Source organism: Pseudonaja textilis, chromosome 8 (assembly GCF_049901715.1).
Source record: "Pseudonaja textilis isolate UNSWEBS1 chromosome 8, rPseTex1.2, whole genome shotgun sequence".
In the NCBI taxonomy this organism is placed as follows: domain Eukaryota; kingdom Metazoa; phylum Chordata; class Lepidosauria; order Squamata; family Elapidae; genus Pseudonaja; species Pseudonaja textilis.
The window spans coordinates 10,539,509-10,560,527 of NC_141997.1; the positions used below are offsets into that span (position 1 = coordinate 10,539,509).

The 21,019-nt window shown below is 40.6% G+C and overlaps 1 protein-coding gene across 1 annotated transcript in view; it reads left to right on the forward strand.

Moving 5' to 3' along the window:
• The first annotated feature begins 14,150 nt into the window (after positions 1–14,150).
• GEMIN8 (gem nuclear organelle associated protein 8) overlaps positions 14,151–21,019 on the forward strand; it is a 48,594-nt gene continuing 41,725 nt past the window's right edge. The window contains exons 1-2 of the mRNA XM_087938315.1: positions 14,151–14,219; positions 20,261–20,282. Of these exons, the coding sequence (XP_087794441.1) occupies positions 20,280–20,282 (3 nt within the window). The 5' untranslated portion in view covers positions 14,151–14,219; positions 20,261–20,279. The remainder of the gene's footprint in view (positions 14,220–20,260; positions 20,283–21,019) is intronic.

Sequence of the window (21,019 nt, forward strand, 5' to 3'; positions counted from 1 at the left end):
GAAAATGGGCATTCCGGAAGTTCAGGAAGGCCAGAAATGGGCCCGTTTCCAGTTTCCAGAGAGCCTCCGGAGCCCAGGGAGAATAATGATTTATTGCTGTGACCGGCATGTAATCTGGTGTCCTTGGAGAATGTCACAAAACAATGGCATATCTGCCTGCTTCAGAGCAAGCTATCCAGAATTCAGGAAGTGACAGCAAATCCACTAGCCAGATAGGCCTGCAAACTGTATGGTTCTCTCTGAGCACTTTCATGAGTGTAAGTGCAACCTAACTGGTTGCAGTTGTAGTAAGCTGGCGCAAGCCAAGGGAAGTTAATGTTGTTTAGGAAACAAAATATAAGCAAAATGAGAGCGGAGCAGTAGAGTGCAGGAAATAAGATTTGGAGATGGTAGACAAATAGCGATATTGTGGGAGGAGGAAATAGTAGAGACAATGTGAAATGGTCATCTTTAGAAGGAAGATAGAATTGAGAGAACTGAGAGACTTCGGGAATAGACAGGATCAAAAGATGCAAAAAAATTCACATTTGGGTCAGTGGTATGTTTCAAAATTTTTACCACCGGTTCGGTGGCTGTGACCTGGTGGGCACGCTTTGCATGCACACACACACACTTTGCGCATGCGCGTGTGCCAAACTTGCCTCCTGCAATCCTGCACTCTCCCTGTCACTTCTGCAACTGCCATGCGGCAATCTGCTTGGTGCACAAAGCAGCTGCACTTCAAAAGCAGGACATAAAGGTTAGTATGGCAGACCAGACAGGTGGGTGGGCCAAATGCAGAGTGTCGGAGAGAACCAGTTCAGTCTCCACTGCCCGTCACTGCTACCAGCTCGGCAGAACCAGGCAGAAGCAGTAGAATACCACCCCTGATTGGGGCATGGCACTTCAAAAGAGAAGAAGAAGAAAGGCACTGAGAACCAGAAGAGCAGAAATTGTCCCCCTCTCCTAGAAGACTTCTTGAGCAAAGGGTACAATAGAGAAAGCATAAAGATGTACTTTATCCAATTTGGATTTTATTCCCTGCAGCTAACAAATCCCAGATGGATCAGGAAGGAGATGGGAGATGGCATCAGAGGTGGGATTTTACCGGTTCAGACTGGTTCAGACAAACCGGTAGTTCCAGTGAGCATTTGGCCCCACCCACCTGCACCTGCTCTTTCTTGTGCTTTATTTCCTGACTTTTTAGTACACCTGATTCGCGCGGCAGAGCGGTTGCCACTCTTTAGCTGTTTCAGTCACCGGGGCTGCAGTAGAAGGTAAGTAATTGAGTTGAAAATGGGCTTTTTAAAATGTAGAGCATGCGTGCAAAGCACGTTTTTGACACTCACACGCTCACCGAACCGGTTGTTACACCAGTTGAATCCGCACCACTAGAGATTATCTAGCTCAAAATAAAAGTTTTAAGAACCATGAAAAAGGAGAATGAGATAAATTGTTATAGAGAGACAGTTGTTACAATGAACACCTCTGCCAACGGAGTGAAAAAGTTAGGTTGTTTCTGTGTACCTTTCTTTGCACTGCGCCTTTAGGAAGATTAGTTTGTTTTATGTGAAAAAGAAAAGAGTGTTTGCACTGGAATGTAACTCTCCGTAGAGCCCTGGAAATTCATCCATTCAGTTTAATACTTTGATGTTACTTAATTTATATACAATATATGTTTACTTATCTATATTTTGTTTTGTAAAGTTACATGTAAAAGTTGTACAAAATTCACAACTAGAGGGAGGATATTTTTCCTTATTAGATGCCCCAGAAGGAACAGAAATAGAGCCATAGAGCCCCTCTGTTGATCAACAATTGGGCAACAAGCATATCTCAAAGAAATTCTGTAGGGACTAAAAGTCTCTCTACTTAGGAGATTCTTTTGGGGAATTAGCTTTCAAATTCAGGACTGGCTTCTCTCTTGCCACAGAGTCACTTACAGTGAGGAAATCAGATGGGATGCTTGAGGGCAAGGATTATGCTGCTGCAACTTTCGATCTGCTTAAGACTTTCCTTTCTAACTTGTTATATTAAGGCATTTAGAATTGCTTTCCCAAATAAATCATGAAACAATGTTATTTCTATTTGCCAACTGAAAAAAAGACTGCTAACCAGAGAAAGATTGAAGGGAAGAAATGAAGGCAGTAGAATATCTCTTTTAGGGGAATGCAGCATGGTTTTTTTAAAAAACACAAAATCATGTCAACATGATTAACAGTTCAAACAGCACTGCCTTAAGGGATTCATTAATTCAGTTAATTATGACATTTTGTGTATGTTGAAGTGATGCTTAAGTCTCTTCCTGAAAATGTCATAAATACTCCACTAATGGCTTTAGAAGTCATAATGTGGTCAAAAATCATTGTGTCATATTAATCTTGCAGTCTTTGCTATCATGCCTATATTGTTATTTTTGTGAGTCCTAATCTCAATACATTAGTTGGCATTTGGCTGAAATCTATTCATTCTTCATAATTTCTTTCCACCACTAATTCTTGGATTTCTTTTCAGGTATTATTCTCACATAACCAGGATGCATCCTTTTCCCATCTCCCTTTTCCTCTCTGGCCACCTTCTTAACAGTGACAGAAGCCTCTTATCTTTTGCAATTATACAGTAGATCTGGTGCTTTTCTATATCTACTCCTACCAATCTAATCACCAGTTTGTTCTTTTCTTCTCTCCCCTTCCCCCCCCCATTATCTGTGGCTGGGAAAAAGAAAGAAAAGGTTCACATAGTGATGATAATTGCTTTTGTTTTCTCATGAGGATTGTGGATTTCTCTGCACAGATAAATAAATCTTTAATGAATTTTAATCTGCAGCCTTCTCTGGCTCATGAATAGCTTAATACCATGGTTGAATTTCCCAAAAGAATGCCCTGAAATTATGTTGGGTTATGATTGTTATCATTTCCAGATAGTACGACTGATTATATATTATGGCTATTACAGCCCAGCACATACATCTAGAGGGCACTCAGTAAAAAACTATAATACATGTAACAGGTAACCAATATTTTACAGGAAGACTCACTGGGGGCCATATGTAATCTTTGCTGCTGTCCAGGGTACTTAATTGCTGGAATTGTCAAGTTTTTGCTATATTGGTTCCGGCTGCTCCAAACAGATTGAATTAACCCACCTCTGACAGAGTATATCTTTTGCCTTTCTTATGTTTTTCTTTGGATGTGTCCTCATTTACATCTGATCTTAGCACAAATATTCCCTAGCAATTTTTTTTCTACATATCTTCTTAATATTAATTTCATTTTGTATCCAATCCATGAATAAGAAAAACATATGTCGGGTTAGGGTGAGGGTTAGTGTTAGGGTTGCTGATGCCAAGGTCTATACAATCTGGCAAGATTTTCACTCATCAGCAGTGAGGAGAATCCAATGACTTGAAACAAAGGCAGTAGAGGCATGATAGGAATTGGCAATAGGAACAACAGCAAACGTCATGCTGGCAGAATTTTCTGTTGGCTTGAGAATGGGGGGAAGCACTTTATTTCAACTCAGGAAAAGGGCTTAGGAACAATGAACACCAATTCAAAACTGAATGTTGCATTTGCAGGACATTGTAATATTAGCTTCTGATTCTTTTATTTTTATTTATTTTTTATTTATTTATTTTTGTCAATTGCTTACAGGATAATAGGTATAAGTAAAAACATAGTTATGAATACATGCATACATATAAGAAAAAAACTTTAAAAATATAAAAGAAACAATAGGACAGGGACGGTAGGCACATTGGTGTGCTTATGCACGCCCCCACAGACCTCTTAGGAAAGGGGTGAGGTCAACAGTAGACAATCTAAGGTTAAAGTTTTGGGAGTTTAGGGAAAAAAACCACAGAGTCAGGTAGAGTATTCCAGACATTGACCACTCTGTTGCTGAAGTCGTATTTCCTGCAATCAAGTTTGGTGCGATTAACCTTGAGTTTGTATGTATTGTTTGCTCTTGTGTTATTATGGTTGAAGCTGAAGTATTCATTGACTGGTAGGACATTGCAATGTATGATTTTATATACTATACTTAGATCGGACTGAAGGTGGCGTAGTTCTAGGTTTTCTAGGTCTAGAATTTTGAGTCTGGTGGCATAAGGTATTCTGCAATGAGTAGAGGAGTGGAGAACTCTTCTTGTGAAATATTTCTGGACTTTCTCAACTGTGTTAATATCAGATATGTAATGTGGGTTCCAGACTGATGAGCTGTATTCAAGTATTGGTCTAGCAAATGTTTTGTATGCTCTAGTTAGTCATGTAATATTACCAGAGAAAAAGCTACGTAAGATTAGGTTAACAACTCTTAAAGCCTTTTTGGCTATGTAGTTACAGTGGGCTCTAGCACTTAGGTCATTTGAGATGAGTACTCCAAGATCCTTGACAGAGTTTGGATCATCAACAAGGTCTTGACTATTCAGCCTGTATTTTATTTTCTGATTTTTTTTGCCAATATGTAGGACAGAGCATTTATTTGTTGAGATTTGAAGTTGCCATTTGTTTGACCATTCTGATACATAGTCAAGGTCTTTTTGAAGAGTAGCAGTATTGTCTGTGGTGTTGAATAGCTTTACATCATCAGCGAAGAGAACGCAGTTGCTCTTTATATGATCACAGAGGTCATTTATGGAGAGTATGAAAAGAGTTGGTCCTAGAACACTGCCTTGGGGGACACCACTGTTGACAGGTACAGAATTTGATAGGACGCTGCCAATTTTGACCATTTGTTGTGTGTTTTACAGGAATGCTTCTATCTAGTTATGCAGGTGTCCAGAGATACCGTAAGATTTTAGTTTTAGGAGTAGTTTGTTATGTACCACTGAATCAAAGGCTTTACAGAAGTCTATGTAGATTGCGTCTATTGCTCTGCCCTGATCGAGTTGTGTAGTCCTCCATTTCAGATTCAGACTCCGATGTGGGCATGACAGGGTTTTTTAAAAGATTGCTGAATAGATCATTGTTCTAAAAAGATGTGCCCAGGCTTGATTTTTGTGAGAATCAGAAATAGTAAATATTAGTGGAATTGTTTATACTGCTAAATATCCCCCCCCCCCAAAAAAAATCACCTTATCTCCCCAGGAGTCCCCAAACTCCTCATAGGTGCTACAGAGTGGCCTGAATTTTACCTCCTTCATCTCCACCTGTTATATCTGTCACAGGGGTCCAGACCAGATATACTTTGTGCAGTAAGCATCTTAAGTCACTTTACTGCTCCACCAACGTAAATGCATTGGATGGGTATAGAAAGGATTCTCAAGTATTTGAAGGGAGCTGTGAATTTGGGTCTTCAAATACAGGTCTCTGAAGAATTAAAGTTGAAATGTTATGTTGACCGTGATTATGCCAATGATGTAAAAACCAGAAAGTCCAATTCTGGGATTGTGGTATTATTTGTAGGGGCTTTAATTGGTTGGAAGTCCAGAAAACAAACAACTGTAGCCATTTCTACTGTGGAGACAGAATTTATTGTTCTATCTGAACTTTGTACAGAGGTAACTTGGTACAGAGATGCTACAGGATTTAAACGTAAAGGTAAATGAAGCTGTAGCAGTGTTCAAAGAAAAAGCTGCTTGCATTAAAATGTCAACAAGTGACAGAGTAAAAAATAGAAGCAAGCATGTAGAAAGTAAATATTGTAATGTAAGAAAAGCCAGTAAATTAATTGGCTTGCTTCACTGTTCTTCAGAGGACAATCTGGCAGATGTAATGAGCAAGCTATTGGGTGGAGTGCATCATAGGAAGAATATTAAGTTATTTATTTTATGTCTATTCCAGTCATAAAGGAGGAGTATCAGTGTATAAGAATTCATGAACTGGAATAGCCATGGCAACAAGTCAGCCAGTGGGGACTGTTTGGTGACTGAGGCACAGGATTTGTTTTGTGAGCCATGTGAGATGGCTTGGAGCCTGGGCGTGGCTTAGCTTAACTGTTCTGTGTACAAGAGAGTTGGTTTGTCTTTGTTTGAGAGTACTTGCTATTTCTTCTTCTCTCTACCATGTTGCAAGAGCTGCATGAGTATTATATACATCATCATGTGTTATGTTATTGTATTAAAAGAAGTTTCTTCTATATAATGTATCCTGCTGAATTATTTGCTTGTGTGCTGGCTGGATGGCTACAAACTCCGACAAGAACAAATGAAAGTATATGATATCATCAAGAGAATAAAAGAATTGAAATGGAAATGGGCTTATGACATAGCAAAAAGAACTGATGGCAGGTGGACCAAGGCAGTCATAGAATGGATCCCACTTGATAAAAAGCATCCACAAAAGAAACCTAAAACAAGATGGATCGAAGACATTAGCAAGTATTGTGAGCCCAATTCACAAAAGAAAGCTCAGGCCCATACTCGTTGAAAACATGTGGAAGAAGCCTTTATCTTGCAGTAACAGACAATGGCTAAAAGGATGATGAATAATGATGTCGTTGTACAGTATATGCAATTTATTCTGTATGGTCTAACTGCTGTAATTCACAGTATCAAATTTTTGCATACACATACTCTTCTATTTTTCATTATCCAAAGGAACAAAATCTTTCTTATCCCAGAATTCTTATGCGTCAAAGCATTTTAAGTAGACTATACCTTTACATATCTGATGATTTTTTCCAGGCCATTTATATTCTTACCATTTGCAACTAACAAACAAGATACTCAATACAACTGTTATTCTGTTTGGAATTTGCTGTTGCTGTTGCTGTTGCTATCTAATGAGCCCGAGTGGAAATTATTATATCACAAACAAGATTTTCCAACTTTTCTGTGGCTATAGGTGCTGTGTTAAAAATTAAACTCTCTCTCTTCTTCTCTCTCTCCTACATTTTTGGATTGACTAAATATGGATATGGGTATGTACACATACAGATATACATAAAGTACACAGGTAGTCCTTGACCTACGACCACAATTGAGCCCCAAAATTATGTTGCTAAGTGAGACATTTGTTATGTGAGTTTTACCCCATTCTATAATCTTTCTTGCCACAGTTGTTAAACAAATCACTGTGTCAGACCTGCCTCCATTCAAAACCCAAGAAAGAAAACCCCCAACTCCATTGAGATAGAGAAGAAGTACTTTTACTGAGATTGAAATGATAGCAGCAAAAGCAAGGCAAGATCTGATTCAAAAGGCACAAAAGTTACAGGTTGAAAGTTTCTCCAAACCCCTCGCCCCCAGGACCTAGGCTGTATGTCCAATCCATGTCCCACATAATGTCATGTGTAGCACATCTTCAGGTATTTTCATCCATCTGTAGTTCTAGGACAGTTGGTCTTGATTGGGTGTAAACAACTCCACTCAGTAGCGCAGTGGACAGCAAACCTCCCTTTTAGTTCACATGGGATTTCACCTCACCAACTCACTTCCCAAATTCCCCATGGGGTCCTACAATGGCTGTAAGTATGAAACATGGTCATAAGTCACTTTTTTCAGTACCATTGTAACTTTGAATGGTCAGTAAATGAACTGTTGTAAGTTGAGGACTACCTGTGCTTGTCTACAGACACACAACACATTCATGCGTTGTAATAATAGGTGCTGCAGTACTGTATTTGTAAGATTCTCATCTAAGAATAGTTGTCTTATTTCTCATTGATTATACTGTATTACCAGGACATGGATTGAATATTGCTAAAGCTACCTTTTCCTATTAAACCTCACTATGCTGAAGCTGAACCAGCAGAAGTAGCATTTCTCCCTCTCCAACGTTTTGTCTTTCCTTTTTTTGGCAACTGGAGATGGTGAGAGTCTCTTGGCAAAGGATCTCTAGCAGGCCTGGAAAGCAAGAGAATCTTTTGGTATATTCTCTAAGCTAAGACATTATATCATAGCTACAATTCAACTGTTTAGTACTTATACGACAAAGAGGAAAAAGAGATTCCAATAGCTTGTTCCTTGATTGTGCTTTTGTAATAAGACTATTAAGAGCAAGAAGTACAATCCAAAGGCTGAAACCTCTGAGAAATAAGCCAAGGGCTTTGGAAAATTTGCTTGCCTGCTGAATTTAAGAGCCTGCTCTCTCATTTCTGTTAGACCTGCCCTAATCCGATCCCTTAAGAAAGAAAGGCCCTTGAATCCATTTGGTTAAAGCAAAGGGTTCTTTTACTAAAGATGTTGGTTGCAGTACAATCAAACCAGTTCTGAAATCTCCTGCACTCACTAGATATAAACAAAGGTATCCCTCCCCCATGACCACATTTCCAGCCAACAGGAGCTCACCGAAATGTTGTGAGAACTCTGAGATATTTGGAGGTAATCCTCATATTTCTCAAGGTGCCTGGCCATGGGATGCTGCTACAAACAGGATCTGGCTGCTCTGTTCCTTATATTCCCCATCCTAATTTCCCCACTTCTTGCCTTGTTCATCTTTCCCACTTCTTCCAGCTTTTGATGGCAGGATGCCTGTGAGGCGCCGAGCTGAACCAGGCAGAGACGACATTCTGCCCCCCCTTTGAGAGAGACATTAGTCCTGCAAAAGAAAAAGAAGGGAAGGAGAGATACACAAAATTTCTCAATCAGCAAATAGCAATAGCACTTAGACTTATATACCGTGTTTATCACAAAATAAGGCTGGGCCTTTTTTTTTTTGACCCCCGAAGAAATGGCTAGGCCGTCTTTTTGGGGGGTGACTTAATTCCCCCCCATTGCATCCTCGGGCAGGTGAGCGGCGACGGCTTGGATGTTGACCTCGGCGTTAGTGGGGCACTTCATATTGGCAGACCTTCCACCACCGTTGCTTTCCCTTCTCCCTGTGCTGCCACGGTGTTTAGAGCAATGCCATGGCATTTGGTGCAGCCACGCATAGACAGCCAGGGCTCCTCCTTGCAACCGGAGCCCGGCAGAGACACTTGGCTTCAGGCGCTCCTGTCGCCGCCTTCCCTTCGCCTTCGAAGGCAAAGCCAATTCTTTTAAAAACAACGCCCTATTACTGGTAGGACAAAGCCTCCCCTGCCCGAGAGGGCAGCCCAACCCCACGGGGCCACAGTGCAATGATCGGCCCACCCTGGGATAAGTGCCCAGCCGCCATCCCTGCCTGGCACCGGGCAGAGTGTGAAGAGCTTCGCCTGGGGCGCCCAGCGTAGCTGACAGGTGGGCCCTCCTGCCTGGAGGCGGAGCTCTCGCCAAGGTAGTGAGTGACTCCCTGCCGGGCCCTCCGCTCATCCCACCAGGGCCACGCCAGAGCCGTGCAGGCTGGGCAGAGCTGGGAAAGCAAGCCGCAGGTACGTGCCCGCCTGCCAAGTGAAAGAGCCAGGCCAACCCGAGCCTGGCTTCCTTCCCAAGTCCCTCCAGCCCAAACTCAAAGGGGCCACCGGGAGATGCTGCCTGAGGCAGTGATAGCGCCTACCCATCTGTGGACAGGGAGGCAAGGCAACAGCCTGCACCACATCCTCCTCCGAGCTGAGCCCAGCTGAGTGAGCGCCTCTGCCTGATGCCCATGCCGCTGCAGCATTTGGAGCTGCCGGTGCATTTGGAGACACGTGGGGATGGGGACAGGCTGGGTGAGGGGTGGAAAGGATGGGCGGCTTTGGGGTCTCTCCGTCGGACCTGCTGGCCAGAGAAGCAGTGCTGCCGTCGCCTCGCCTCCCTGTTCGCGGACGGGTGGGCATTATCATTGCCTCTCCCAGTGGCCCCTTTGGGTTTGGGCTGGAGGGACTTGGGAAGGAAGCCAAGCTCAGGTCGGCCCAGCTTTTTCGCTTGGCAGGCGAGCACGCACCCGCGGCTCACTTTCCAGGCTCTGCCCAGCCCGCATGGCCCTGGCACAGCCCTGGCAGGATGAGCGGAGGGCCTGGTGGGGAGGCGCTCACTGCCTTGGCGAGAGCTCCACTGCCGGGCAGGAGGGCCTGCCTGTCAGCTGCGCTGGGCGCCCCAGGCGAAGCTTTTTGCACTCTGCCCAACGCCAGGCTGGGATGGCAGCTGGGAGCTTCTCCTGGGGTAGGCCAATCCTGCGCTGCGGCCCCAGGAGATTCGCCTCCCCACGTGGTGTTGGGCTGCCCTCTTGGGCAGGGGAGGCTTTGTTGTACCAGTAGTAGGGTGTCATTTTTAAAAGAATTGGCTTTGCCTTCCAAGGCGAAGGGAAGGCGGCGACAGGAGTGCCTGAAGCCGAGTGTCTCCGCCGGGCTCCGGTTGCAGGGAGGAGCCCTGGCTGGCTGCACGTGGCTGTGCCAAACACCAGCAGCACGGGGAGAAGGGAAAGCAAACAGTGGCGGAAGGTCTCCCGATACAAAGTGCCCCACCAACACTGAAGTCAATGCAGGCAGCACCATATCCAGGTATGCAACAAAAGTACTTTCTAACAGCAAGGTCCCCCCGCCATTCTCACCCATTTTGCATGTTTAATATAGGTCTTAATTTGGGGGGAGGGGCTTAATTTGATTTTATGCCTATAAAACATGCTGGTACTTCCTATTGGGGGAGGCCGTATTGTTGGAGAAACACAGTACCGCTTTATAGTGCTTACAGCACTCTCTAAGCGGATTACAGAGTCAGCATATTGCCCCCAATAATTTGGCTCCTCATTTTACCCACCTCGGAAGGATGGAAGGCTGAGTGAACCTTGAGCCTGGTGGGATTTGAACTGCCAAATTGTAGGCAGCTGGCTTTAACAGTAGCTAGCAGTAGTGCAGTCTAGCCACGGCGCCACAGAGGCTCCTCAAATGGTTCAATACAGCTTATTTGGGTATCAATCATGGAATTTACTATCTTTCTTTACTTGATTTCCACCTGTTTCCCCCCCTCGTTTGTTTCCCTGTCTTCGCAATCTCATTGTAGCTATCCTTTCCATTTTCCCATTTCCATCTTTCCCATTCCATCCATTTTATTTTATTTTATTTAAATTAAGAGTGCATGGATGATTTCTGGATAAGAAAGCAAACAGAATCTGCAGGTGCAGATTAGTTGATAGAGGGGATGGTTTGTTTATTTAGTGCCTTTGATTCTTGATTCTTGGCAACTATATGGCTAAGGTCCTGCAGTTTTCTTGACAAGAGTTTAGAAATGGTTTGCCATGGGCTCCTTCCTAGAGCTGAGAAGGAATGACTGGTTCTAAATCAGGACTAGAACTCATGTCTCCAGGTTTTTAGCCTGAAGCCTTAACCACTACACAAACTGTGTATAGTGTTCTCCAAATTGCATTGAACATTCTCCAAATCATACACTGACTTTTTATGGTGCTTCCTGCATTTTGGAGAACAGCACGCATAGCCCCAGGAAGAAGGCACAGCCAGAAGCTGAGCAAGGTGCATCTTGTCAACAGTGAGAAAAGGAAGATTGTGAAAGTCTACTGGGCACAGAAAGGCCAGAGAATCCCAAGGTGTGGGGTGGCTGGTGCTTTATACTGTGGTGCTAAAGGGGCAGGCCATGGCATGGGCTTGAGATGACACTTCTCGGTGGCAATGCCAGTGGCACAAGGGCTGAAGAAGATGCCTAAAGGTTGCAGTTTCCAGCCAAGGCTGCTAAAGATCATGAGCCTCTGTTTTAATCCCATTGATACCACCAACAAAGGGTACTGCTGTGCTGGGTATCCAAAAGAGCAAGAAGAGGTGAAAATAGGCTAGGAGGAGGGGAGGAGTTGAGACACCATTGCAGTTGTAAATGCAAGTGGGCTGCTAAGTGCCCAAATTTTAATTGGATGACTAGTGGAGTGCTGCAAGGGATGTAACTTTAGGAACTAAGTGTAAATGCCATTTGTTCAGTGCTACTATAACTACCAATGGTCACTAAATGATCATAAAGCGAGGACTACCTGTTTTTTTAAAAATAATAAGCTTATCTTCTCTGAAATAAGAGATTCCAAAGACTCCAGTTCATTATTATATATTTTCAAATTTTGATCGGATTACTTTTATGTTTTAGTCATTTGCTAACATTCAGTAATGCAGTAATTCGGGTTCTTATTATATTTTATTTAATATTGTATTATTTTGCAATATTTTGGCCAATTTTATTTTAATTATCTTCAAATGATGCTCATTGACTGTATTGATAGACTACAGTAGCTCAGATCACAACCAAACCAGCTACAGTATAACTTGGGTTCCATAAACAGTATCTCAGCTAGCATTGGATCCAGGTTATGGTTCTTGAAAATTTACACGGAAGATCACTAGTTTTCCATGATACATAAAGCCACAAATAAGCCCCCAGATTTTATAAAGGAACTCACCTAGGAATAAAACGGCAGTATGGCCCTATAACCTATATAGATTGGAGAAAACTGAATGCTATTGCCAGCACAATTAAATATTCTCAATGCAAGATGAAGATTTTATGGTCTCAGAATATGGCAAGAAGAATAATTAGGAGGAAATAAGAATCTTGCAGCAACTGTAAAGGCAGCCAGTGGGTAGAGCAGTAGAAGCATAGAAGGGGACTTACGGAGGATGGTGGAATGAGTTATGGGGCAGCCAAAAAAGGCTTTCATCTTCCCTTACCACTTTTTCAGATTTAATTTATGCTTTAGATTAATGACAGCCATTAAAGCCAATAAGCTTATTTATTGAAATAACATTTTCAACAATAAAGGCATTGTTCTTTCACACACATATACACCAGAGGTGGTATTCTGACCAGTTCTGGAGAACTGGTAGCGGAAATTTTGAGTGGTTCGGAGAACCAGCAAATCCCACATCTGACTGGAGATTTTACAGTATCCTTCCCCTGCCACGCCCACCAAGCCATGCCCACAGAACCAGTAGTAAAAAATTTTGAATCCCACCACTGACACCCCCCCCAGGAGAATCATTTCTTAAAAAGGAATTCATATGCTTTCTGTGAAATGTGTGTCCCCTATTTCTCAAATCCCATTACAGAATTAACATAAAGGTTAAATAATTAGTCAAGCCTAGGATGAAAATAGAAAGAAAAAAAAATCTAAAGTCTTTCCAAGCAGCACAGTCTTGAGCCACTGCACACAATTCAGTTCAGTTAATTCATTTTTTTCCCAGCACTTCGTATCTTGGAATATTCTAAAGGATTAATTAATGTGGTGGGAAACTCATTAATATCAACATTTACTTTTCAGATATGCCTGCAATAAAACATGTATCCAATTAGACACACAGACCCTTTTTTTTTTTGTCTTTTAAGGACCTTGTAATCCCTTTTATAGGCTGGAGCCAGGACAACTGAATGGAGCTGAGTGTTTATTGGCCAGATGTCCTTCCTGTCGCCAATTCACAGTTCACTGCTGATATTTACTCACTGTGCACAGAGAGAGAGATATATATATGTCTCTACCTAGGATTGACTCACAGCTTCCTGATCCTGAGGTGAGAGCTCCACCTCTAGGCCACTGCACCAGTCAATTAGTTTTCCCTTAATACGTGGATATATTTATTGCCAACCATGTCTTCAGATATATCTGAGACAAAGAGTCCAGCTCCACTTATGGGCACACTGGGGCAGTTCGTAGCAACTTCACATGGTTGACTCATGTTCAGTTTAAAGCAGGCAATACAAAAATTGATTAACATTCAGAAGTAAAATGTAAAAAGATGGTCATTTAAAGACGAGGTAGAATGATAGAGTACTTTTTATGTCCCACGGTAAAATATTGTAGGACCTTTACGATGTTTGACTAAAGCAGGAGAGAGAAGAAGCTGGTCTGTTTAGACTGGTTGTTTTCCCTCAACAAGAATAAACTGAATTTAGAATTGTCCCTGAAAGCGGCATCTGGTAAAGAACAATTTTCACTACCTCTCCATTCAATTCGTCCTCTTTTGTCTCTAATCCGATAAAATAATATCCCCCGAAGCACTAAGCAGGGACAACCTTCATTGAGGGATCCTTGGTCGTCTCTGAACTTGCCTGTTTTCTTGAAGACGTTTCAGTACCAAAACTAGAAACATTACTAAGTGCTAGAAAGAAGTGAGGTTTGTTGCCCTGAGCTACAAATATTCTCCTTTATTGGTACATTCTTTATTTTGCTGCTTCGAAGAAGCGTCCGCTTTTCACAGCCTCTGCACCTGCCTTTATTCAGTGTAAAATAATGTTGGTAGGTTAGGATTCCGTTCCGGAGAATGAGTTCCCTATGAGAAAGTACACACAACACTTCTGAAGAAAGCCATCATTTTGATGGCGTTGACCACCTAGAACCAAGAGATGGCGCCACTGCCCCATATATTCACGCACCTTAAGTGTGTTTACTTCCTAAGATCCTCCTCTTCCTCTTCCGAGCTTACCGGACGAAGAGGGGAGGCTGCGTGGTTCTAATCGGGCTCGCGTGGACCAAGTATGTGCGCTGTTGTTTCTGGCCCGTTTTTTTTCTAATGGCGAAAAGAGAGGAAGCAGGGAGGCAAAGCAAATGGGACAGCCTTCCGTTGCAAGAATGTTCAGCGTAGCTTCTTTCAATTCAGTGTCCCCTCGTTGTCTTGTAACCCGGTTCCCATCATGTGCGGCCACTCAGGCACGGCTGTTCCCAAGCACATGTGAAAGGCACTGGATTAAGGGCGGGATGGCTGCAGCGGTTCTTGGGACGAAACAAAGGATTCAAGCGAATGCAGAGGACAAATTTTCACTAATCTGAACCCCCTCGAATCTCTTTCGCTTGAAAAGTTTAAGAAGGTTGCACCAGAAAAGCTGCGACCCTTTCTAAGAGAAAATTTGAGTTTACTCTCGTTCCTTGCGAATCCTGTAGCTTGGAGTTTTTAGTTCCCTTGCTAAAAATAAAAACCTTAATCCAGATTAATTTGTTGACCACCGGCATTTGGAGATACGCGAAGCCGCTAGCTGGTTAAACCCCTTGATTGGACTTCTACAAACAAAAAACAAAAAAAACAAGCAGCACTACAGGATTTTTTTTTTAAACTATTGGCACTCTTTGGGATTTGCAATCCATATGCATCTGAAAGAGGAAGGACTTTAAATTTCCTAAATTACAACCCTGTTTGCTTCTACTAATAGAAGGGTGCATCCAGTTATATGAAACAACCATGTATAAATTCATGTAACAAGTTGCATGGCAGCAAAATTTAAATAGCTGTATTTGGAGTGATGGCTATCTTCTTTCAGCTTGCTTTTAGGCACATATTCTGCACAAAAATGTACAATATGCAGTATTATTGACACCAAGAAGTCCATTTAACACAAACTATTTTGAACAATTTGCAGCACTTAATTTCTGCCACAACAGTTTTGAGGTTATCTATTCATATAAATAGTAGGATGTTGCATGGATTATATTGATCATTTGAATTAATACACACAGAAATGCAGAATATGAGGGTAGGTTTTGAGACCTTCTTGCTTCCAAGTTTAACTAAGGTAGAAATCAAGCAGTCAGCAGGTCCTGCTGGGGTGCAATATTCTGGTAACTGTTGGATATGCATTCAATTTTTCTGGTCTGATATTAGAATAAAGCATTGTCCCTCTTAATTGTGTGATGTTCGTTTGATCAGAACAAAAAAATAGACCTTTGGGTTGTGATTCTTCCATAGCTGGGGTGGGAGAAAGACCAAAGATCAGTGTATGCAAGCTGCCTTCTTTAACTTGGTTTCTTCCAGATAACATTTGGCCACAAAGACTGCCACTAAGTCCAGCTTATTTGGATGGCATTAAAACTACCGTATACTGAAGATTATTGTATGTTGTTTTTTTCTATAAAGCTATTGATTCTGAATCTAGTGTCATTCTAACTTGCTGAAAGTTTTATATTGCCTTGTGGGCATCTTATCAGTAAAAGAGAATTTCTTCCAGAATGTAATAATTTGTTGCTGTTCACAAGCTTTTCTTGTCCTCTTATTGTGGTGGTTGTAGTATTATTTTTCCCCTTGTATAATTGCTTAATCACAGAATACCTTTTCATGTAAGAGTCATGAAAATGTCGTGACAAATTCAGTTTTGATGTACATTGTTTTTCATTGTGATATTGAGTAATGATGGGAAAGATTCCATCCAGGGCTGAGCCACTCATAACTCTACAGCTGTAATTTCCTGTATAATGATTTTTGTATATGTCTTAGAGACAAAGGTGCAATTATTCAGCAGCACGATTTCATAATTTTTGAGGTATATTAAACCATAGTTTACAAAACCCAGTGCAAACTATCTAGAAAGAATAGACAGTACAGATAATCTTCAACTTACAAACATTTAGTGAATGTTTTAAGGTAACAACAGCACTGAAAAAAAGTGACTTATGACTGTTTTTCACACAACCGTTGGAGCATCCCCATGGTCAGGTGATCAAACTTTGGGTGCTTGGCAACTGGCTCATATTTATGATGGTTGTTGTGTCCTGGAGTCATGTGATCACCTTTTGCAACCTTCTGACAAGCACCGTCAACGGGGAAGCCAGATTCACTTAACAACCGTTACTAACTTAACTGCAGTGATTCACTTAACAACTGGGGCAAGAAAGATTGCAAAATAGGGCAAAACTCATTTAACACTGTTTTGCTTAGCATCAGAAATTTTGGGCTCAGTTGTCAGAAGACGAGGCCCACCCAAATATATACGGCCAATTCCATTTTGTATCATTGTTTTCTTCTTATAGAGTAGTATTAATTTTGCTCCTAGCAACCAAACCATAACCCATTTCTGGTCTAGACTATAAAACAAATTGAGTTTTCTTATAGTAATTTTTATTAACACTTTTTCCTTCCCGTGTCCACATTAACCCTTAAGACTCTCAGAGGCCTCCAAATGTTTTTCTAGAGTTGTAACATACTGTAGGATTATAGTTTTTATTGTAAATTAATTATTAACCATTACTCCAGAACAGAGAGACTTTTTATTTGCTTCATTATTACCCCAAACCGGAAGTTGAAAGTTCCCTATATTATTAAAAATATCGTTGACTTTGATCAAAATGAAATTTTATGCATTAGCACAATTAGGACATTGCTGATTAAAATGAAAGTAAAAGCCTTCCTGCTTTGTGATAATAATAGTTGGATAATATGTAATCAAGTAAATTAAAATCCTTATTTACAGAACAGGCATATATTACATATCCGTCACTGTAAGCTCATTTGTATTCTTGGCACCCATCCTTCCCTCTGGCAATTAAAAATCAGGAGAAAGCAGAGCAGATGTAACAGCTACAGGATAGATGGACTTCCTGCCTGCTGCAAACTCCTACGACATTTTTAAAATGAGGGGACCATATGGAGGAAAAGACTTCAGGGACGCCCCATCTTCTACCTTATGTGAGCCCTCCTCTTTTCAAACGAGTGCATGAGCAGAGTTTGCATGTTTTCCAAGTTCTTTGAAAATTTCTGTGTCTTTTCTAGGTAGAGCAAATTTTCTCTGCACCACCATTAGCTAAGAAACACTAGTGTGAAAAGTTTATAGGTAATTCAAAGCACAGTAACTGTTAACAAGGCTAATGTTTTTAGTCCTCTGTGAATTGGCCATTCTTTTTGGTGATTTATATAAAATATTACCTGCTGACATCACTACAGAAAAAAAAGTTTTGCATCTGTTTTGGATAATGGAACTGGTACTATTGAACTACAGCATGTATACTGTCAAAAGTCTGTTGGAAGAAAAATCCATCTGGTTCAGTTCCAACCTGGGAGAAAGACACTGGAAACATGGAGGCTGATTGGAAAGATGGTTTATTGATGAAGCAGAACCACATGTAGTTCTGGGCAGCTGACAAAATGAGTTGAGATTGGGTGGGTTTTATACCTTCTTTGGGCTTTTTATTTGAGCTTCCTGTTCCTGTGCAAGAACATGTATTCTATTGGCTATTGTCATATTCCTATGGGGTTATGTAGGGGCCATAGCTGGCTCTATAGGCAAAAGAAGAAATGCAAATCCTAGGTGTTTGTCTGAGCTAATCTGGTCAACCTCTGGCTTATTGTTTATTAATTCCAAGGTTTTTGTGACTTTGAAGTTTGAACTCCTCTGAGATGATACAATGAAGGGGCTTGTGTTCTGAAAGGGTGTTGGGCAATTCCTATTATGGCTAATGACTTTCGTCCTATGTTGGATGTTACGTAAGGGGTTGCTTCTAATCCTATCATTCTGCCTTTGTTAGCTGTCAAATTTTTCTGCAAGCAGTTTCGAAATATCCTGTCTTATGAATAGAGCCATCTAAATAGTTGGCTTCTTCTTTCAATAAGCTCTTTATCTCTTAAGTGCTAGCATCTGCTATGAGATATTAAGAAAGATTTGGGGGCTGCTTCCTGCCTTTAAAAACATGTTTCTCCATTTCTCATTTAGGGAAATATAATATTCTGCCTTTTTTAAATATTTCTCAAAATATTTCATTCTTCTAGGAGTGGGGGCTTCCCACAAGTCTGATTAGCAAACCCAAGAAAAGTAGGCACTCTCCGGAACTTTTGAATCCCAAAGGCACAACTTTAGGATACACAATTTTGGTACTGAAGAATCAAAACCAACTCTGGTTTTTCCCATGCAATGCTTGTATAGTTAAACAATAGCTTCTCCTTCTCCCCACCCCACGTTGGTCACATTGTCAAGTTATGAATCGTTCTTTTGTTTTGAGAACAGTTCGTTTCTTTGTCAGATATCTGCATCCGTGACCTTGGTAGGATCTTGTCTCTCACAGCCTGTTTCTGGAGCATCTGCATTCTTTCTCACCCTTCCCTCCCCCCAGTTCTATGACAGGTTGAATAGCGATAAGACCCAAATGTTTCAAAAGTGGTTCAACCTTGACATAAACTGGAATCTCCATGGACACACAATTATGTCAGGCTTTATTCTTGCTCTCCAAAATTGTAGGAGCAGCAGTATATTATAGGGTTTTTTTCCTATGTAGGATAGTGAAATTTCAGATCTTTCCTCATACAAGTTGTGTATATATAGCATGCAAATTATAAGCCATTGCTCTCAGATATACAGTCATATTAGCTACCTTTCTGTGCTGTCTTGTAGTCGTTCATTTGGAAATCACTTGAAATGGAGACCATCCTGATAGCAGATCTATGACAACTTGCCTCAGCCAACTTGTTCCATCCAACTTGCCACAGCCAACTCTCTGTGGGATAAGATTTACATTAACATCAAAGAAATAGTGAAATGGAATCATTAAAGAAAGGATGCCAAAACAAAATGTGAATCACAAAAATTAACATATTTTAAAATTATTTTAAATCATTGAATTGAATTGTCCCTTAGCAAGTTGTCCCAGGCGAGTTGGCCACATTGTCCATGTCGAGTTGGCTGTGGCGAGTTGTCCCAGTTAATAAAAGGAGAGGGGTACCTGATAGCAGTCCTCTCCTTTCGTTCAGAACTATAATGCTTGAGGTGAAAAACCTATACTTGAAAGAGATTTGGAGTGCCAGGTTTTACCCAGAACAGTCTTAATTGCGTGCTGTTTCATTATTTATTTATTTTGTATAGCTCAAGTGAAGTGCAATGTTGATGGAACTGAATACTCACGTCTTACTGGCATCTTTCAGTGGAAAACCTATCTGTTCTTAAGATCTGTCTTTGCCTTCTATTGTATGTGTGAGGTTTTTTTGCATCTGCTCAGTATTGGCAATGTTCATAGTTGCTTCTGACATAAGGATGTTTTCAACTTTGAGATGTTCAAAATGACTGCCACCATAAAATGAGTGTTGTGTTGGCTGTTTATGGGACAGATTAATTTTACAGAATGGGTGGATTGTTCTTTCAGCCTGCACCATTTACTTGAGAGGGAAAGGGTCAGAGTATTCTAAAGGGCAACGATTGAAGTCACAAAAAGCAATCCTGTTTTTAAAATGGACTGTGAGGAAAAGCATGTTTACATCATATTTTACAAACTCCCAGATAAGCTTTTTAAAGGGCAGTAAACACCCAAAGTTTAAACTATTTTTTTTCTGAAGAACAGGGGAAATTGAATACCAACATTGCAATTCTTTGCTTGTCTCATCAGAAGTACATTTCACTAAATTGGGTTGGATTTATCTTGAAGTAAATGTGTTGAACAATTAACAGTAAGACTGTAAAGAATAAAATGGAGAGTGAGAGTGGAATTTTGCCAAACGTTATTTTGCCCCAGCACTGCAAAACATCTGAAAAGTATTTTGGTATTTTGGAAGGTTTTGTCTAGGAGTTTTATTCTATTCATAAAAATCTTTGTCTCTTGAAAATTAACAGATATTGCTTCACATGATGAAATTAGAAGGAACTAAATTCTCATTTAGAGAACAGAGATTAAAAAATACTTGATACCTTAATCCTAAATTAACTTGGGCTTTAAAAAATAAAATGCAACCCTAAATTGAATCTGTGGGAATTTAAATGGCTGATCTTTAATCTTAACCACCCTGTGTGCTAAATTTTGATTTTAGTTTTCTTTTGTCTTTTAGTTTGCAGTTGCCACTGGTACGTCACAATGGTAAGATTTGTTTCCTTATAATTGCTAATGTATTTGATTTGTTTCATGTTAGTAGATACAGATATTTATTCCAGTTGAATTGCTTTTAAAATCATTTAACATCCATTTGAATTATAATTCAGGATGTATGGGTGTTATCGTATGTGGGCAACATTGTCAATGACTTTCATACAATAATAAAAAAGAGGAAAAATTGCAGAATAGTTTAGTAAAAGTTGCTCCATTATTCAACACATGCACCTGATATCACAACAAATCATCTTGCCTTTCAGTGTAAGTATTGAAATTAATAGACAGTGTGATGGGAACTTCAATCAGCAGATTTTAGAACTGAATGCAGAATCAAAGGTTTAGAAAACAGAATGGTGCATCCTGTAATGACTTTTGTATACTTTGTATTGAAGTATGATTTATCTTCCAGTCAGATTTTGAATATACAAATTGTGGGTATTTTATTTTTTCCTGGAAAGTTGTGCCCTAAAATTAGATCAAAGTTAATAGCCTATTAGATATGCAGATTTAAGATGATAAAAGAATTTGGTAAGAACATAAATCTAAGTGGAGCTGGTAATCATTGAAGGCAGTTATAATAAAAAAGGTTTGTATTTTAGCTCTTGAGAGGTAGGAGTAAGTGTGCATATATTTATATGTGTATATATAATCCATGTACTCTTTATTGAAAATTATGGGCCAATATTCTTCCCCACGCTCCAGTTTTGTGGGTGGATAGATGTTTT